Raw genomic sequence first — 16,560 nt, forward strand, 5'->3', positions numbered from 1 at the left:
TTCTTGCCTTCCTTTTTCTCCACCTTTCTTTAAAGAAAATATTTTTATGGGTATCACAAGTACTGCTTTTGCTTTGTTCTGAATTGCAACTGTTGTTTCCTTTTTCCCCCCTTACAAATCAAACCACCTTTGTCTACTTTAGGGATACTTTTTTGTGTGTGTCTTTCTGTTTTGTCATTGCAGACTGTTATCAACTCAAACCTAAATGTCCAGGAAATATGCTTCTGGGTTCCAATCCTCTTATCTTTCCTCTAAAGCATCTTTTATTTCTTCAGGTTCCTAACCATGATGTTTTTCCCAGTCTTCTTTAGCTATGTATTATAGACAGCCCTATCAAAATACAGTTAAGTTAATACAGTTAAGAGTAACAGCATTATATTGAGTTCACTGTACCTGGATTTGACACCCTATGGCAGTATTTTGGCACAAAAGCCTGCCTTTCTTACCATGCTCAGTCCTCTGGGGAGCAGTTCTGCATCACGAAGGTGCTGTGCAGAACCCTGCTGTCCTGGCAGGACTTGCCACAGGCTGGTCCCTTCTGCCAAGCAGAGCTCCTGGGCAGCCCCCCTTAGAAATAAATGAAGTCCTAAGCCATAAGTTCTCTGGTGACTTCTTCCAGAAGATCTGGTGAATCTGCTAGCAGATTTGCTTCCTTTCCTCCTTCTTTCCTTCCCCTTTTTTTCTAACTGCCTTCTGATACACGTTTTATTTCTCTCTCGAAGGCACCCAATGCCTTTTCCTGCACTGTGCTTCCCTCTGTCTTGCTGTGCATGCTGGGGTGACCTGATGGAGAGTCTGAAGAATATCTGTTTTCTCATTCACTCTGACATAGTCTCACTACTGTGTCTTCCATACATCTGACACTCTAGTGTTCCATGTTAGAACAGTGCCATCAGACACACATGCGCGTGCAATCAATTTCTTTAGAAGCAGCAAGGGAGAATTATTCTACAAAATGTTCACAAGTTTTAGATGTTTTCAATAGATTCGTGTTTAAGTTACACACACACAGGTGTCAGTGGACATTGTAATATAGAATTTTTAATGTTTATGCACTAATGTACTTAATTGCGTTTTTGCCCAAATACCTTCCTTCACAGCAGGCACATGCTGCTGTATGCTCCGAAAGGCATGTCCTTTCAATGAAGCCACTATTTCAGCAAATTAACATAAGCACAAATCAGAAATACATTGGTAAATTGCTAAACTATTTAGAAAATTAATATTAAAATACTATATATTTTAAAACATATCAAGTATAAACAGCTATTGCTTGCTTGCTTCAGGTTGAGATTATTTTATTTATAAATCTACACGTAGATTCACACAGAAACATTTTGGAACTATAAACTTGCCTTTAAAATTGAGAAAAGAAGCATGAATCAAGTATCTCCATATGTTAGCCTACTTTTACAATTACAAAGAATACTCTGGAATGTTCCCTAGCTTCAGAAATTACTTTATAACATCCTGATACTGATATGTGTGTTTTGTACGCCTAATCTCTTTTCTGTAGCATGTGAAGGTTCGTGTGAAAATGCCAACACGTGCGCACCCACCAGGTGAGATCTGGAAAGGAAGAGATTCAATGTAGCAGGGCTCTTAGGTGCACACCTAACTTTAAGTAGCCTATAGATCAAACCTAGTGGGACTGTTTATATATTTATGGTTTAGGCATATATTTATGGTTTAGGCATATATTTATGTTTTAGGCATATACTTACATTTTAGGCACATACTTGTATTTCATGCTGAATTGGGGCTGTAGCTTCTTGTATTGTATTTCCAGAATGTCTAAACATTAGAAATATGTAGACACATTCAACAGTACACTTTAAATAAATAAATAGATAAATAAATAAAAAAAAATCCAGATTTATGCAGCCAGAATGATTGAGAACAGCCCCACCTTAATGACAGCATACTGACTTTAATATTATGTATGAAAGAAGAAATGATTTCTTAGAATTTTTGAAAGATTTAAATCAGGATTTCTTAAATTTACATTTATTATTTAGAAACAGATGTCAGTTACCTTTCATGTTGCTTCAGAGTATGTATTTAAAAATATAATCAAAGATAGACATAAATACATAACGAATGACAGCAGAAGACATAGACATACGGGAAGACGTCACAGGAAGCGAGCTTGCAGCCAGGCTTCGTACAGTGCTGACAACCCTTTCACTGCCATTGTGCATGCAGAAGCCAACCAACAACCAAGCACATCACATTTTATGATAAATGGGGAAAGCTTTTATGGAATGCCTGAGGGGACGTTCACATGCCCCATGACACTGTATTTAAGATGTAATTAAGACTTTTCAAAAGTTTGAAGAAGAAAATGAAAAGTCCCATTTTCTTTCCCCTTTTTGCTTCACCTACTTAAAATTATTTCAAGCCGAGCAGAAGAATTGTGGAACAAAGATTCAGCCACAGCACAGAAAGTTATGGCACTGCTTTGCACTGCTCAGTACAGAGGTGTTTATGGACTTTTCCAGACTACTGCTTTTCTTCATGGAGAAGAAGTCCAAGGGAGCATTTTAAATTGATGTGTGAACAGAGGATGTTTATATTTGCAAACACATTTATAAATACTAAAACCCCGCAGGACTAGATGGTATTCATCCAAGACTTCTAAAGGAACTCAAAGGAGCACTTGGTACTTTCTTTTTTCTTATTCTCATTCTGTTTTCACAACTGACAAACTACACGATGGATAGATGCAATATAACTGCTCGTATGTACTGAAGAGGAGGGAATCTTTTCCTTTCTATGATAAGTTTCAGCAAGGCAGTACTTGGAGTTGCTGGGAGAATGTTAAAGGGTCCAATGAGCCAGTCAGAACATGGTTATATTTTTTCAAACCCTTAACATCATCAGCAAAAGAAACGGAGACACTTGAGGGCTTAAATGGACAGAAACAAGTCACCTAGATCAACCTAATAATATATATAGAAGCACATCAGGAGAAGTCGATAAGGAAAAAAGAGAGAGTTAAGTAATACTGGACCCTTAATGGACATTTTCAGACTCTGTTATATCTAAGAGTCTATGTTATGGTCTTCAGGGTCTATATTTTAGCACCCAGCTCCAGCTCGAGGCTTTCTCTGCAGTGCAAAATTAAATGCTCTTGCTTCAGTATAATATAATGACAATAACAATAATAATAATAATCATAATAATAATGGCAAAATCCTCTAGCCACTGTCCTCCCACACAGATCTTCAAGGACAGGATGCAGCAGGGAGAGGCAGCAGAAGTCAAACCCTTCTCTCCACTACAGCCTTGCCTCCTCCAGCTGATTGAGTTATCTCACTGCTCCTTCCAACGCTCCCACGAATGCCAAATGCCTGGGTTTCTTGTTGACGCAGGCAGTCTCTTTTCTATGCTGTATCTCTGTTCCCTGTGGAGGCATCAGTGGTGCCAATATCTGCCCAGGCTCTCCATAGGCAGGGCAGGGTGCTGGGAACAAAAAAGCAAGGCAGCAACCTTGCTGTGCAGCACCAGCAGAGTGCATGCGAGGTGGCACCTCTGTAATCTCTCTGTCTTTGGCTAGCAATTTTGGCAAAAATTGTCCCACTTGCAAGGGACAGAGATTAAGTGACTTCTGTGCCAAACACAGCAGACATCACTGTATACCATGTGGAAGAGGCAAGTTAGGGTTTGGCACCAGTCACAAGCTAAATATGCTAACTGGCACGTCTTCCAAGCAAGACCTGAGGAGGGGGTTCTTAAGGTATTTCAGGTTTTCTTATCAAAGTGTAATCCCCTGGTAATATGTGCTGCAAGCACCATGATGCACTTGAAATGAAGCCCTCTGCTGTGGTGGTCCTGTTAGTGAAAGGGTTGAGGTGTTTCCATGGCTCTGGATCCAGGGAAGCGAATCCAAAACCTGATTTGTACACTGTATAAGTAGAGAAAATAGTTTTCAAATACGGAAGGCAGCTGCTGGAGGAGGGTGTTCACTGTTAGTAATGAAAAACAGATTAGGAAGGCATTATTTACACTTGATAAATCAGAAATGGCATCAAAGAGAGCTAGTATTACAAACTATTAATGAAAGACATAATAATGAAACAAATCACATAATAGATCACAACGAAGTGATTCAGTGTAATGAATACTGATACTAAGTAAGTGAACTGTGCGCTCTGGGGATACAATTTCAAATCCATTCCAGTGTGCGTGGCAGCAGTGTGAGCAAAAAGAGCACTTTTAGAGGAACTGACTCTGTTCCATTGCTCACTCTGATCACATCCACACCTTACATTAGCCCTCCCTTTGATGAGGTATAAGGTAGATAAAAATGAAATTACCTGCCAAGACCCATTGGATGTGTTTATTATTTTTTTGTGTCAAAGTAGCAACTGAAATCTCATCACCCATGCAGATATTGGGCAATATTCCTTATTTCACAGAATAATGTGAGTAAATAAGCATTAAACATATGAAAAAGGCAGCCAGACAATGTTTCATCAGCACAGATTAGAAACTCATTTAATTCTTATAATTATAGAAAGTACATTGCTGCTACAGAATATAGTAGCTCCTTGAGGGTGAAACAGGTCTAAAATTCAGATCTTCATATAGATTTTAAACTTTGGAGATATTAAAGGTGGAGCCTTTCATTAAACAGAGGGATGACCTATGTAGCTTGTATACCATATTTGTATTCTGATCACACACATGAAACTTCAGGTGGTGTGCAACCCATTATTTCATTTCAGACTCATCTGTATCCTAAACCCTTTCTGAGTCAATTCTGGCAATGTCAAAGCTTACCAAATCAAATATTAATTTGTGCATTTATAGCTAAATACGTTTCTATTTATTGTGCATTTTCAAAAAGAATTGTTTTTTTTTTTTTTTTTTTTTTTTTTGAAGTAAAGGCATTCACACATATAGCACTGGAAAGTCAGTTAGGTGGCTAAGAATGGGCACTGCAAAAGTCATCAAGCTGAGCAGGGAGCTGCCTAAGCCTGCCAGTAGGCTATTGCAATGTTACTGATAACAGCCTCTCTTAAGAGACTCTTTGAATCTAAAGGTTCTCAGCTGAGGTTCTGGCTCAGCTACAAGATTTTACAATCAAATGTCAGTGGGAGGCCTACTGACACAGGGTGAACTCCTGAATAACAAATTCTTTATTACCCTCTGTTATGGTCTTATAGAAAAAAGATGCAATATATATATGGCTGAAGAGTTGTGCAGCTTGTTTGGAAAATGATTCTGAGAAAATCTAAATTTTAATAAACATTTAAATTGAAACAGATTTATCAAATTAATAAATATTGACAGATTTGACCAAAGAGCTAAATTTAACTTACTCACAAATTATTACTGAAACAAAAATGTTTTGAGTATGTTACTACATACGTCTGCCATTATGAATCTTCAGATCAAGTCCACAGAGCCATGTTACAGATTTACATTTCTGTTTTCTAAATTTCAGTCATGCAAAGTTTTCAAGCATCTCTAATAGGATTGGAATGCAGTGTTCACATTAGACATGTTTAATTTACTGTGATGTTTTTAATGCATTGTTTTGACATTCCTTCACAGTAATTACAATACCTTCAGAACTATAAAATACAAGTAAATCAAATCAGCATGACTTTGGAGAAGCAACACACTCAGAAAGAATCAGAAAGCAAGTAGCTATGGATAAAGTTGCACTACAGTGTGGCCATCACTTTCATCCTCAGCAAGCCACCTTAAGGGAAAAACATAAAAACCTGTCAGGGTTACAGTACATATAAAGCTGAACAAACAGACAAATCATGAGAGCCTGCTTCTGCACTTTTGGATGTCTAGGAGAGTTTTTACATTGGTTTATACAGAAGCAGTAACCAACCTGAAGAAAATAGTGATTTTTTTTTTTTTTTTTTTTTTTAGTATCCATATATGTGTAATTTAGAAGTATAATTAACTTTATAAATATATTTATGAAATATACATTCATTTTATTTGCTGGTCATATAGGTGGCAAGTAGATTGTTTCATTGAGCGGCATAAAATCAGGATAATTTGGAGTAAGGAAACCTGTTCTGCGATAGCAAGTTATTGTCCATGTATTCCATTCAAGGGACTGTTTATTTCTCATATCTCCTTGTTGGCTAACAAAATACTGAGTTGTATGGTGGGCCTGATCCCTGCTCTGTAAGAGCCTATGGAGGTTTTACTATTAACTCTATGGGAAATAGGCCTGAGTCCAAAGCTTAGGTAGATTGATGTTAACTGGAACCATGGAGGCAATGATATTAATTTCCAAAGAGAGTTAAAAAGCTTTTAACACTTTTGCAAGGCTTATGACAGACTACTGTGATGTCTACTAAGGAGCTAGTATGGGAGGGATTCACAGCCAGTATAGCATTAATGTAGCTCACATCTGAAGTTGCACCATTGAACAGCTGGGAGATATGGCTGAAGCTAAACAATTCCAGGCTGAAACACACCTAATCTTGGCAGATAAAATTGCTCATGGAAGTCCCAGAGCCAAGGAAAGGTGTCACGTGTAAGCTAGACAACAGGCTTTTAAATTAGTTATTAAAGGATGCCCACCTCCTTTCAGGTTTCTCAGTAATTAGTACCTTTTAGAGACAGCATTTGTATCAGAGGAGTCTTGTCTTCGTGAGAGAATGAACCCATTCCCCATTTATGCAGTAGGCTATGAGGTGAGAAGCTCCATGTCTGAGCTGGAACAGGGACGTGAACTTACATAGCCTCTGGGTCACTGAGTACTCTGGGATGGCCCTCCTAATCTCTTCTACTGAAATTTTTCTATTTTGACTAAGTAGGTATATATTAAGGTAAGGACATGAGTCTAACCCACCAGGGTCCCAGTTAAATGTCCTAGTCAGCAGCCTGTAGAATCAATCTGTGTCAGTCACTCCCTGACATCAATGATGTGATTCAAGTTCTTGCTCCAAATGGGTCCCTTACATACCTTTGTGTTTTTACCATAAGACTTTAAATAAAAATGGAAAAAAAAAATTCTGGGAAAAATGTTTGTTGCAAGCTATCTTTTTCAAGAATCTTCCTCTGACTGGTGTCGTCTGAGAACTCTTACAAGCAAAAGAGATGGAGTGACATCAACTGAAAATCCCATCATGGATTGTGTTGCGCACGTGAGTGATATTGTGGTCTAAGGACTTTTGCTCATGGCCACTAACCTAAATTTAGGTATCTAGAAGATTAGATAGCACCTGAGCATGTGTTTGGAAGAAGTTTAATGAAGGGAAGTTTAATGTTGTTGGAAGAAGTTTAATGTTGTTGAGTTTGGTAACAGCTACACATTCTCATGCCTTAGACTGTAGAGTCCAACTGACTATCCAAGAACTAAAAAAATATTGCTTTTTTGCATTCAAGATTGGGATTTGTCTTCCATGAATTGTCAAGCTTACAGGAACATTTAAGGGAAGGATAAAATTAAATATTCTTGGCTACCATTTCTGTTTTCAGACCACCAGGCAATATTCCTCTTTCTAGATATAGGGAACTTGCAAGTTTTCACACTTGTCTGTTCTCCAGATGCATTAAAAACCTATTTTACACTTAGAAAGACATGAATGTGTTTCCTTCCGTTGTTTACTCTGAAATGCTTTAAGCTGTAAACTGTCTACTGTAGTGAACAGTCACTCCAAATATACCTTTCAATTTCATTTCCAACTTCTGAAGGTGGTTTGCTTAAGTTTGATACAGACGGAAGTGGATCTTCGTTTTGTACATTAGAAGCCCTTTACTCCAGCACCTCTTTATCCAAATAAATGTCTGAGTTTAGATCATTATCCTCTTATATTACATTGTAAAAAAGTTTCTTTTACCTTTACCCCATTTGCTGAATATATCTTAGACCCATACCAAGCAGACGTTGAAACAGAAGGATTTTAATGTTGCTTTTGCACAATAAAATAAAAACCACTACTTTTTCTCCAGATTTGTATCTATACTGCCATATTCTACCATCCTCCCACCATCCCATATTTCTGATTCCCTCCCATGCCTGTTTGCATGCCCATATGTTTGTCAGAGCTACATATGCACTAATACTTGTGTAATGGTTCACCAGACAGCTTCTATCTCTTGAAAATGGCGTATGATATCTTCTTTTGGAAAAGGCACTAAACTGTGACTCTCCCTCCTACAGCCATCCATGTTTAATAACTTGGAAAATATAGTGTCTTCCTCTAAATATTCTTCTGACAAATTAGTTTGAAATTGGCCAAAGGGTTCAAATGTTGCTGGGGATGGACTGATAGGAACACAGCATGGTTAAAAAATTGTTACTGTTTTAGGAAACCAGAAGAGAAACAACTGAGAGACTAAAAAGACTACTACTAATTCTTGTTAAAAAGAAAACAGCACCTACAGGGTGATGACGAACTGTTCTACTGACCTGTTACAATTGAAGCAATACACTGAATTCCTAGATGCATCTGTGATTTCTACTTTTTCCAGAAACCAGCCACTTGCTGTAGAAGGAAAAAAAGAGCAAATTTAATATAGCCAAAACACAAATAAAGCATAAGAAAGGTTTCTGATTTCATTTCCAAACCCTGTGTGGTTCAGTACTTCCAAATGTGTTCAATATCAATAATAAAACTGAATGTAGATAATTCAAATTACTACCAACTTCTCTCAGTTTCACAGAGAAGGTCTTTGATGTTTTGACAGAAAATATAAAGGAAGACTTCTATTACAACTTAACTCATTTTTCCACATTGAACAGAACAGGCAGTAAGACAAATGAAACAGAGTGCATGGTAATATTGAATAAATTCTTGAAATCCCATTTTGCCCTTTTTGGTACTCTGAAGTACACCCTGGTGGGCTTTGATTTTCAGTGTCCACCAAACAATAAAAACAGATAGACTTCATCAATATATGTAATTTCTTTAATGATAACCCAAGCCCTTAAACAATAGGAAAAGAGAAATTCTATTACTGCTTTCTAATTAATATATTTATATTTCTATAAACCGAGTGGTGAATCTGAATGCTGCTCCTATCCATATGTCTTCAGCAGTAGTGATTCAGAATAGCATTTCTGTTTAGGCCAACGTTCATATCTGTTTTAGACTTAAGAATGTATTTAATATCTGCTATAATCTCCTATTTTGCTGTGTGAAAAATACCTTCATTATTGTGCTACAGAATTTTATTTCATATAATATTAAAATATGAAGATTTTTAAAATAAAACTTTATTATAGAAATATAACGTTTGCGCTGGCATCTTTCGTTGTGTTTGCCAATGCAAATACTTAATGACAACATTTAAAAACTAATTAGGATCATACTGCTAGCTGCTGAAAACCTTTTCGTATTCTTTGCATGTCCTAGAGATAAAATACTATATTCTAACAAATTATTTTGGTTTTCAAATATTTGGACAAAGTACTAAGTAGGCTAAAACCAATAAAAGTATTTGTAAGTAGGATAAAAATATAATATAAAAATATTTGCAAATTGTAACAATTTAGATAAAACGTAAAGGCATAGTGATGTTTCTCACTTTTCATGGACATTTTCAAACAATTAGCTAGTATAACTAGGCCATAAAGGTGTCTACATTTTTCATCTTCAATTCACAAGAGTCATTTATTGATATTGTGAAGTACTTTTGGAACTCCTTTAATGAAATCTTGTGAATGGTTTAATATATCATAGACTCTACTTGGAATATATGACCTTTCATGAAATCTTTGTAATTCAGAGTCAAGCTTATCAGCAATAAAAATTTACAGTCTCTCAAATTTACACGGCACTTTACAAACGAATATAAAGGCACATTTGCTCTCTTGAAAAGTTTAAAATCTAATGCTTTATCCTTTATTGACAAAACTCCAACAGACCTCACTGAAATCTCCAGGTATGGAGAAATCTAGAGGCAGCTAGGAAAGATTAGCAAACAGATGAAACATTTCAAAGAGGTGTTACATTTGAGGATGCTTGTGAGGATTACAGCTGATGTGACAAAAGACACTTGTAGATAATTTCAGAGAAAAATTTAGGGGAAGGTAGTCATGGATGTAAGACGAATTAACACACACACCAGCTGTGCTAGGAAGGCAGTATTAACAGCTATGTGATGTTGATCAGGACACAGAGAGGAAAAATAATCATGTTGTTGACAGTTTGCAACCAAGGAAATACAAGTTCAGTCTGTATTTTCCCTGCAGACTTCTGTGCAACACTCAGAGTGCTAAAAGTCGGCCGGTGTGGAGTTCCCTTCCCAGATCGGTTCTAAGTTGAATTGTGTGCATCTACAGCAGCTAACACGAATGAGATGAAAGTCAGCAGGAGGATTTTATTTATTATAGGTATTTCAATAGGTTTGGTGTTTTTTCTTTTTGAGTTTTCAATACTATCATACGTACAACATGACTGAATAGTTAGAAAAAAAACTGTTCAACTTTTGCCTAAATAGGAATTCCTATTTGCAGAATTTTGCTTGGCTCATCCTAGATATTATAAACCCTTGCCACCTTATAGTGGCTCACACATTTAGATAAATCAGGTTTTATTAAACTGAAATCTATTTCTTTCAGATAGGTTAAGCAAAATTCACCTCACTAGAATATCTCAATACAGTCAGACCTTTCTGACTCAAGCTGTACATTGCCTGCAAATTCCGTTTATATATTTGTATATCTCTAGGTTTTTTTAGCAACAGTAAATGTAAGCTCAAAATATTATATGCCCTAGTCTCCCATCTTATTTTTTTGTAAAATTCAGGTTTTGGAGATTATGTGTAATACACTGTACATAGAAATAGTTTCCATCGTCATGGTGAGTATGTACTGCAGCCACATCCTAACTTAAATCAGGGCAAGACCTGGTGCACACTAGTGTTCTCCTCATAGTTTAGCTTTCACAAGAAGAAAAACCGTATGTGTGTCAGAGGGAGCTACAGCATGCTTTGACCAGAGTCCCAAACTTGCCCAAGCATTTCCTAGATAATGTTCAAAGCATGGAAAGTTTAGCCTGCAGTTTGAAAATTCAATCCTATGTTATTTAAGACATCTAATAGGAGTTTTGGCTGAGCAATGTTTGAAGGATAAAATCTTCAGAGGTTTATGCTAACTAGATCTCTGTTGTTAGAAAAAAAAATCGAGGTAAAGTCAAGGGAAATGTGACAGACACAGAGGGGCTGTAAGCAAGAGCAGTCAAACTGACCTCATTTGTATACAGATTTGTATTAGCTAGCTGTAGCGGTAGCATGACTTCAAAAACCTTTGCAAATGTCAGGCAGATCTTTAAGCAGATTTTTACAAGGCTATTGAACACATGCCGTATACTCACCAAATCCTTTCCCATCGTGACCAATTTCAATTGAATGTAGGCTTCCTAATTTTTTTGTCTTAATCTTGAATGTGTCAACCTTTAATATTAAAATACAGTTATTAAAAATAATGTACCAATGTCTGGAAACTTATACATTTGTTTAGGTCACTTCTGAGACTAATTCAAATGTAATAATACCAATTCAAAATAGGTGGCTGACACCCGATGTGGTTTATTTTCCTTACTAAAGATCTGTGGTATAGGTCCTCTCCTAATAGGTCTCAGTTTAAACATGAAAGATTCACTTTTCAACTTACAGTAGGACAATCCCTACCTCTTTCCTGACTTTCATATACCAGAAAAATATTTTTGCTCTCTTATGAGTTCTCAACTGATATAGACTTCTAAAATGTTTTCAGTATATGATACATAAATATACGTTCAAGAACATAAAAGATTAAGGCTTTTACTACATGTACCATTATCTCTCTCAAATATTATATATTTTAATTTAAAATATTACCTTAGAATCATAGAATCATAGAATCGTTAAGGTTAGAAAAGACCCTTAAGATCATCGAGTCCAACTGTTAACCTATCACTTCAAAGTCCACCACTAAACCATGTTCTCAAGCACCACGTCTACCCATCTTTTAAATACCTCCAGGGATGGGGACTCAACCACTTCCATGGGCAGCCTGTTCCAGTGCCTGACTGCCCTTTCAGGGAAGAAATTTTTCCTAATATCCAGTGTAAACTTCCTCTGGTGCAACTTGAGGCCATTTCCTCTTGTCCTATCGCTTGTTACTTGGGAGAAGAGACTGACCCCCACCTCGCTACAACCTCCTTTTAGGTAGTTGTACAGAGCACTAAGGTCACCTCTCAGCCTTCTCTTCTCCAAACTAAACAACCCCAGTTCCCTCAGCTGCTCCTCGTAGGACTTGTTCTCTAGACCGTTCACCAACTTTGTTGCCCTTCTTTGGACACGCTCCAGCACCTCCATGTCCTTCTTGTAGGGAGGGGCCCAAAACTGAACACAGTACTCGACGTGCAGCCTCACCAGTGCTGAGTGCAGGGGCACTATCACCTCCCTGGTCCTGCTGGCCACACTATTCCTGATACAAGCCAGGATGCCATTGGCCCTCTTGGCCACCTGAGCACACTGCTGGCTCATGTTCAGGCGACTGTCAACCAATACCCCCAGGTCCTTTTCCGCTGGGCAGGTCTCAGCCACTCCTCCCCAAGCCTGTAGCATTGCATGGGGTTGTTGTGACCCAAGTGCAGGACCCGGCACTGAGCCTTGTTGAATCTCATACAGTTGGCCCCGGCTCATTGATCCAGCCTGTCCAGGTCCCTCTGCAGGGCCTTCCTATCCTCCAGCAGATCGACACTTCCACCCAACTTGGTGTCATCTGCAAACTTACTGAGGGTGCATCCAGATCATCAATGAAGATATTGAAGCTTGTTTCATGTTACAGATTTTTTTAAAAATGAGATCCTATTTTCATCAGACATTTGGCATCACTGACTACCCATTGACTTAGCTGGATTGCTACCAGGATTTCTATATATCTACTCTTCTTTTTTGAAGAGCGATGGTACCTCTTGTGTAACACTAGGCAAAAGTGTTACTTGCTCCCTGTCCCTGTAGGTGACTAGGTTTATTAACCTCCTCAGTATGGAAGACAATACGGGGTAAAGATCTTTTTAGAAGATATTCATAGGCATCCTGGCTGAAGAAACTCGGACCAACTGCAAGTAACAAGATGTTTAGTACTGCTGGAGATAATGAGGTAGATCTCATAAGGAAGATATTTTAACTGAAGTTTTAATTATTCAGTCATTACCTTTCAAGAAATCCACAGGAGAAAGATATGGAAAATATATTTATTTCTTGCTACATAAGGGTAACCATCATTATATTCCATTGCACAGGTGGTGAGCAAATGGAGCAATTCCTTTGCCAGAGTAATATGTTTATTAAAATAGGAGAGCATTCTGCTGAGGTACTAGGACATCATGCAGAGAATCAGCATTCTTATGCAAATATCTGTATCTGAACTAGGGGTCTCTGAATAGCCTAAAGCATGATGGATATCAGAATCAGGTTGATGTGCATGGTTCCATTTTATCTGGTTATAGGCTTATACATTCAGTGAGGCTCACAGCATCAGTTTCCATGGCAAAGTAAAATGATGGGATGTAAGAGACTGATGTATTCTCAAGCACAATAGTCAAAAGTTTGTGCAACAGCAAGGGATATTGCACGTACATGCACATGTACAGGCAATGCATGTTGTGCATTTCAGATCAAGGAAATGCATGCCTGGGCAGATGAGTGGATGCAATATGATGATGTGTTTGGAACTAAGAGACAGAAGAGCAACAGAGTCAGCTAGATATAATAGAAGCACAATGTCCCTTGGTGACTGTGGTGAAAAGGTGAAACACAGATACAGCTGAGACTATATCTCATCTAGTGATGTGGAAAACAGGATAAATGCCTGAAGTTTCATAAAGATCTTGCATAGATTTAAAGTTTGCTTTCCCAGTCCAGAAATAGACACATCTTATAAAATCTATGTACTGACCTTTCCTCTTTCAAAGGGATTTTGGTGCTCCAGTGACTGAGAGAGTTGAAATATCTCAGATTTGTCCTCATTCCCAAATAAAATAATATGCACATTGGCGTCAGTCCCTGCTCCCCTTTTGTCACCTGTGTACACTTTAATAGTATACTCTGTCAGATTTCTTGCTTGACTTCCTTCTTTATGTAAGTTGTTATCTATGTCATTCTTTTGTTTGTCTCCTCTAATAACAAAAGATACTGGGATTTCTCTTTGTATTTCTGACTTATTTGCATCCACAGAAAATGCTCTGAAAAACAAAACCACATATGGTAAGTAAATCATATGTTAAATCAAAAAAATCCTATGAATTTATGTGGGACAGTTAAAGATGGACTTATTTTAAAAATACCCATTGACTGAACCACTCTGTGACAGTAATTTTAATTCAATGCCTGCTCAGTGCTTTCAACTATTATACTGTAAAATGACTAAAAAATGACTAGCTTTACATAATGTACTTACTCATTCACTTCAAATACATAGATAGGATGCTCCTTTACAGCTTCTTTCAAATGCAATTTTTTAATGTCCAGTTTGCAGTCTACAAAGAAGGAAATAAATTATAGTGAAAATGTTGTACTGCATGTCAAGGAATTAGGTAGAGTCTGTTGTTGATATAGTGGTGTCATTCCTACTGTATTAAAACATCATTTATTAATTCATTTATGAATACCAACAATTGACTTGAAAATCCTGGAATCATCATAACATTGCTTATTTTGTTCCTATTTGAAACCTCAACTTAGAAATTTAGGAGTAAGCATTTCCTTTGTCTTAATGAAGCAAAGGAGTGTTGTCCTCACTGTCCTTGGACAGGCATGCAAAGATTCAGTGTGACTCAGGCAGGCACGTTTGAGGAGGAAGAGCAGAAATACGTATCAGGTGCTTCCTCCTCAGTGACTGGTTGACAAGAGGGTTAGAGCTCCATTCCACATGCAGCACAAAGATGATCTCATGAGATGGCAGGTGTGAAGGAAGTTCAGCAACTTACTGTATACCTCTGCTGTTTGAGAAATATTGCTCTCTGACTTACACTTCCTTCTGAATTTTCTGCTGGGGGCTTCAGCTACATACTGTCTATAACACTGCCCTGGATCTCTTGCCACTAGTTAGTCATGAAGACTACTCATTTTCCCTTCTCTTCTATTATTTGTCCCTTCATCCCTGTTCAGCAAACTGCATCCCAATGTCTTCTACTACTGTCCAAGTCCCTTTAATTATGTCAATAGGAGTCTAAGTTAATAGGCTCAGGCTCCTGGGGAAGAATCCAGGACATTGTGTTGCACTCATGACCTGCCTTGACAGTGCATGAGAGAGTCAGAAGATTCAGGAAGGGATTTCAAACCACCTGATCTTAAAAACCTGCTCTGATACTGGAAGAAGCATAAATGCATTGGAGTAACACTCTGCCTGGGCTGACCAGTCCTGCAAGGTACATCTGACTTTATACACTAAAGAGCTTTTGTGTTCGGCGATTTTCGGTTCAAAGTCTTGGTCCAAACTACTCTCAGTCCAAACAAGTCTAGATACAAATGGACACCCTTACTCATCTAAAGTGCTTTATCACCTAAGTAACTCCTTTGGAAGAAACGTATTATACATCTGCCCAATCCTCTCTTCATAACACACACGGAGGCAATAAGCCCCGAAGTCCCTGCTTTGTGACTTGTGCTTTCAAACCTGACTGGAAAAATCTTGCCTGTCGTGCTCTCTGTGGTGCCCTTTGACAACACGCAGTTGCCGTATTCAGGGACTGACAGTCAGACAGATAGCTATAGTTAACTTGCACAACTGAAGCCATGGGAAACAAAGTAGTGAGCTATACGCCTTGCTCCCAACAGCAGCATGGCAGGGCTGTCTCTCTCCTTCCCTTCCCCTCGGTAGTAACTGCAGCTCCACGCTGTGCCCCTCTGAAGCCCCCAGCAGCCGAGGCAGCCCGTGCTGTGGCACACGATGTGTTGACCAGCTAACTGGTACGTACATGCTTACTGCCCAAATGTCTTTGATGTCTATACACATTTTACAGATTTGGTTGAAATTGGGTGGTGAGTCTAAAAGGTTCTTATGAGGAGCCAACAGATGGGCAAACAAAAAAGACAGAGATAAAGTGCAAACACAGAACCCTTGTTTTCCTGGAAAACTGTCTGAAAATGGTCAGCTGTTTACTATGTAACACATAGTAAGTAACGATTTGCAATTACATAGCAAATTTCATTAAAGGACTTCAAAAAACTTTACAACTAATTCTTTGAATATTCCTTAGTAGTGTGATAGCATCCTACAGATGAGGCAAAGAGATGTTAAAGTTATGACAATTTTGATGAAATTCAGTGACAGAACTGATTGCCTAATAGGGATAAAATCCCCTTCCGAGTGTCACAGGGAGAAAACAGAACAGGTGGGGAAAACAGTGAAAATAACTGAATCACAGAAGGACAATTAAACAATACTGGTTTCTTACATGAGTTATAATTATTCTCCTAGATCACTTATTAATAGATCACGTACTAATAGCAGAATATAATTATTCATCTTAATTTTCTGTTTTTCTTTCTCATATGGAAGGAATATTTTACTTTCTTGATGCAATAATGATATAGCCTTTAGATCCAAGGATTTTAATGCGTCAAAATGTAGGATTTTGC

The 16,560-nt window shown here is 37.9% G+C and overlaps 1 protein-coding gene across 1 annotated transcript in view; it reads right to left on the minus strand.

Moving 5' to 3' along the window:
* Positions 1-5,658: 5,658 nt before the first annotated feature.
* The window catches only part of RP1 (RP1 axonemal microtubule associated), a gene marked incomplete at both ends in the record, with an annotated part of 184,872 nt that continues 173,970 nt past the window's right edge, over positions 5,659-16,560 (minus strand). The window contains 5 exons of the mRNA XM_082316016.1: positions 5,659-5,713; positions 8,396-8,471; positions 11,304-11,382; positions 13,877-14,162; positions 14,378-14,456. Coding sequence (XP_082172142.1) covers positions 5,659-5,713; positions 8,396-8,471; positions 11,304-11,382; positions 13,877-14,162; positions 14,378-14,456 — 575 coding nt within the window. The remainder of the gene's footprint in view (positions 5,714-8,395; positions 8,472-11,303; positions 11,383-13,876; positions 14,163-14,377; positions 14,457-16,560) is intronic.

Source organism: Platalea leucorodia (genome assembly GCF_965183815.1).
Source record: "Platalea leucorodia genome assembly, chromosome: 1".
NCBI lineage: Eukaryota > Metazoa > Chordata > Aves > Pelecaniformes > Threskiornithidae > Platalea > Platalea leucorodia.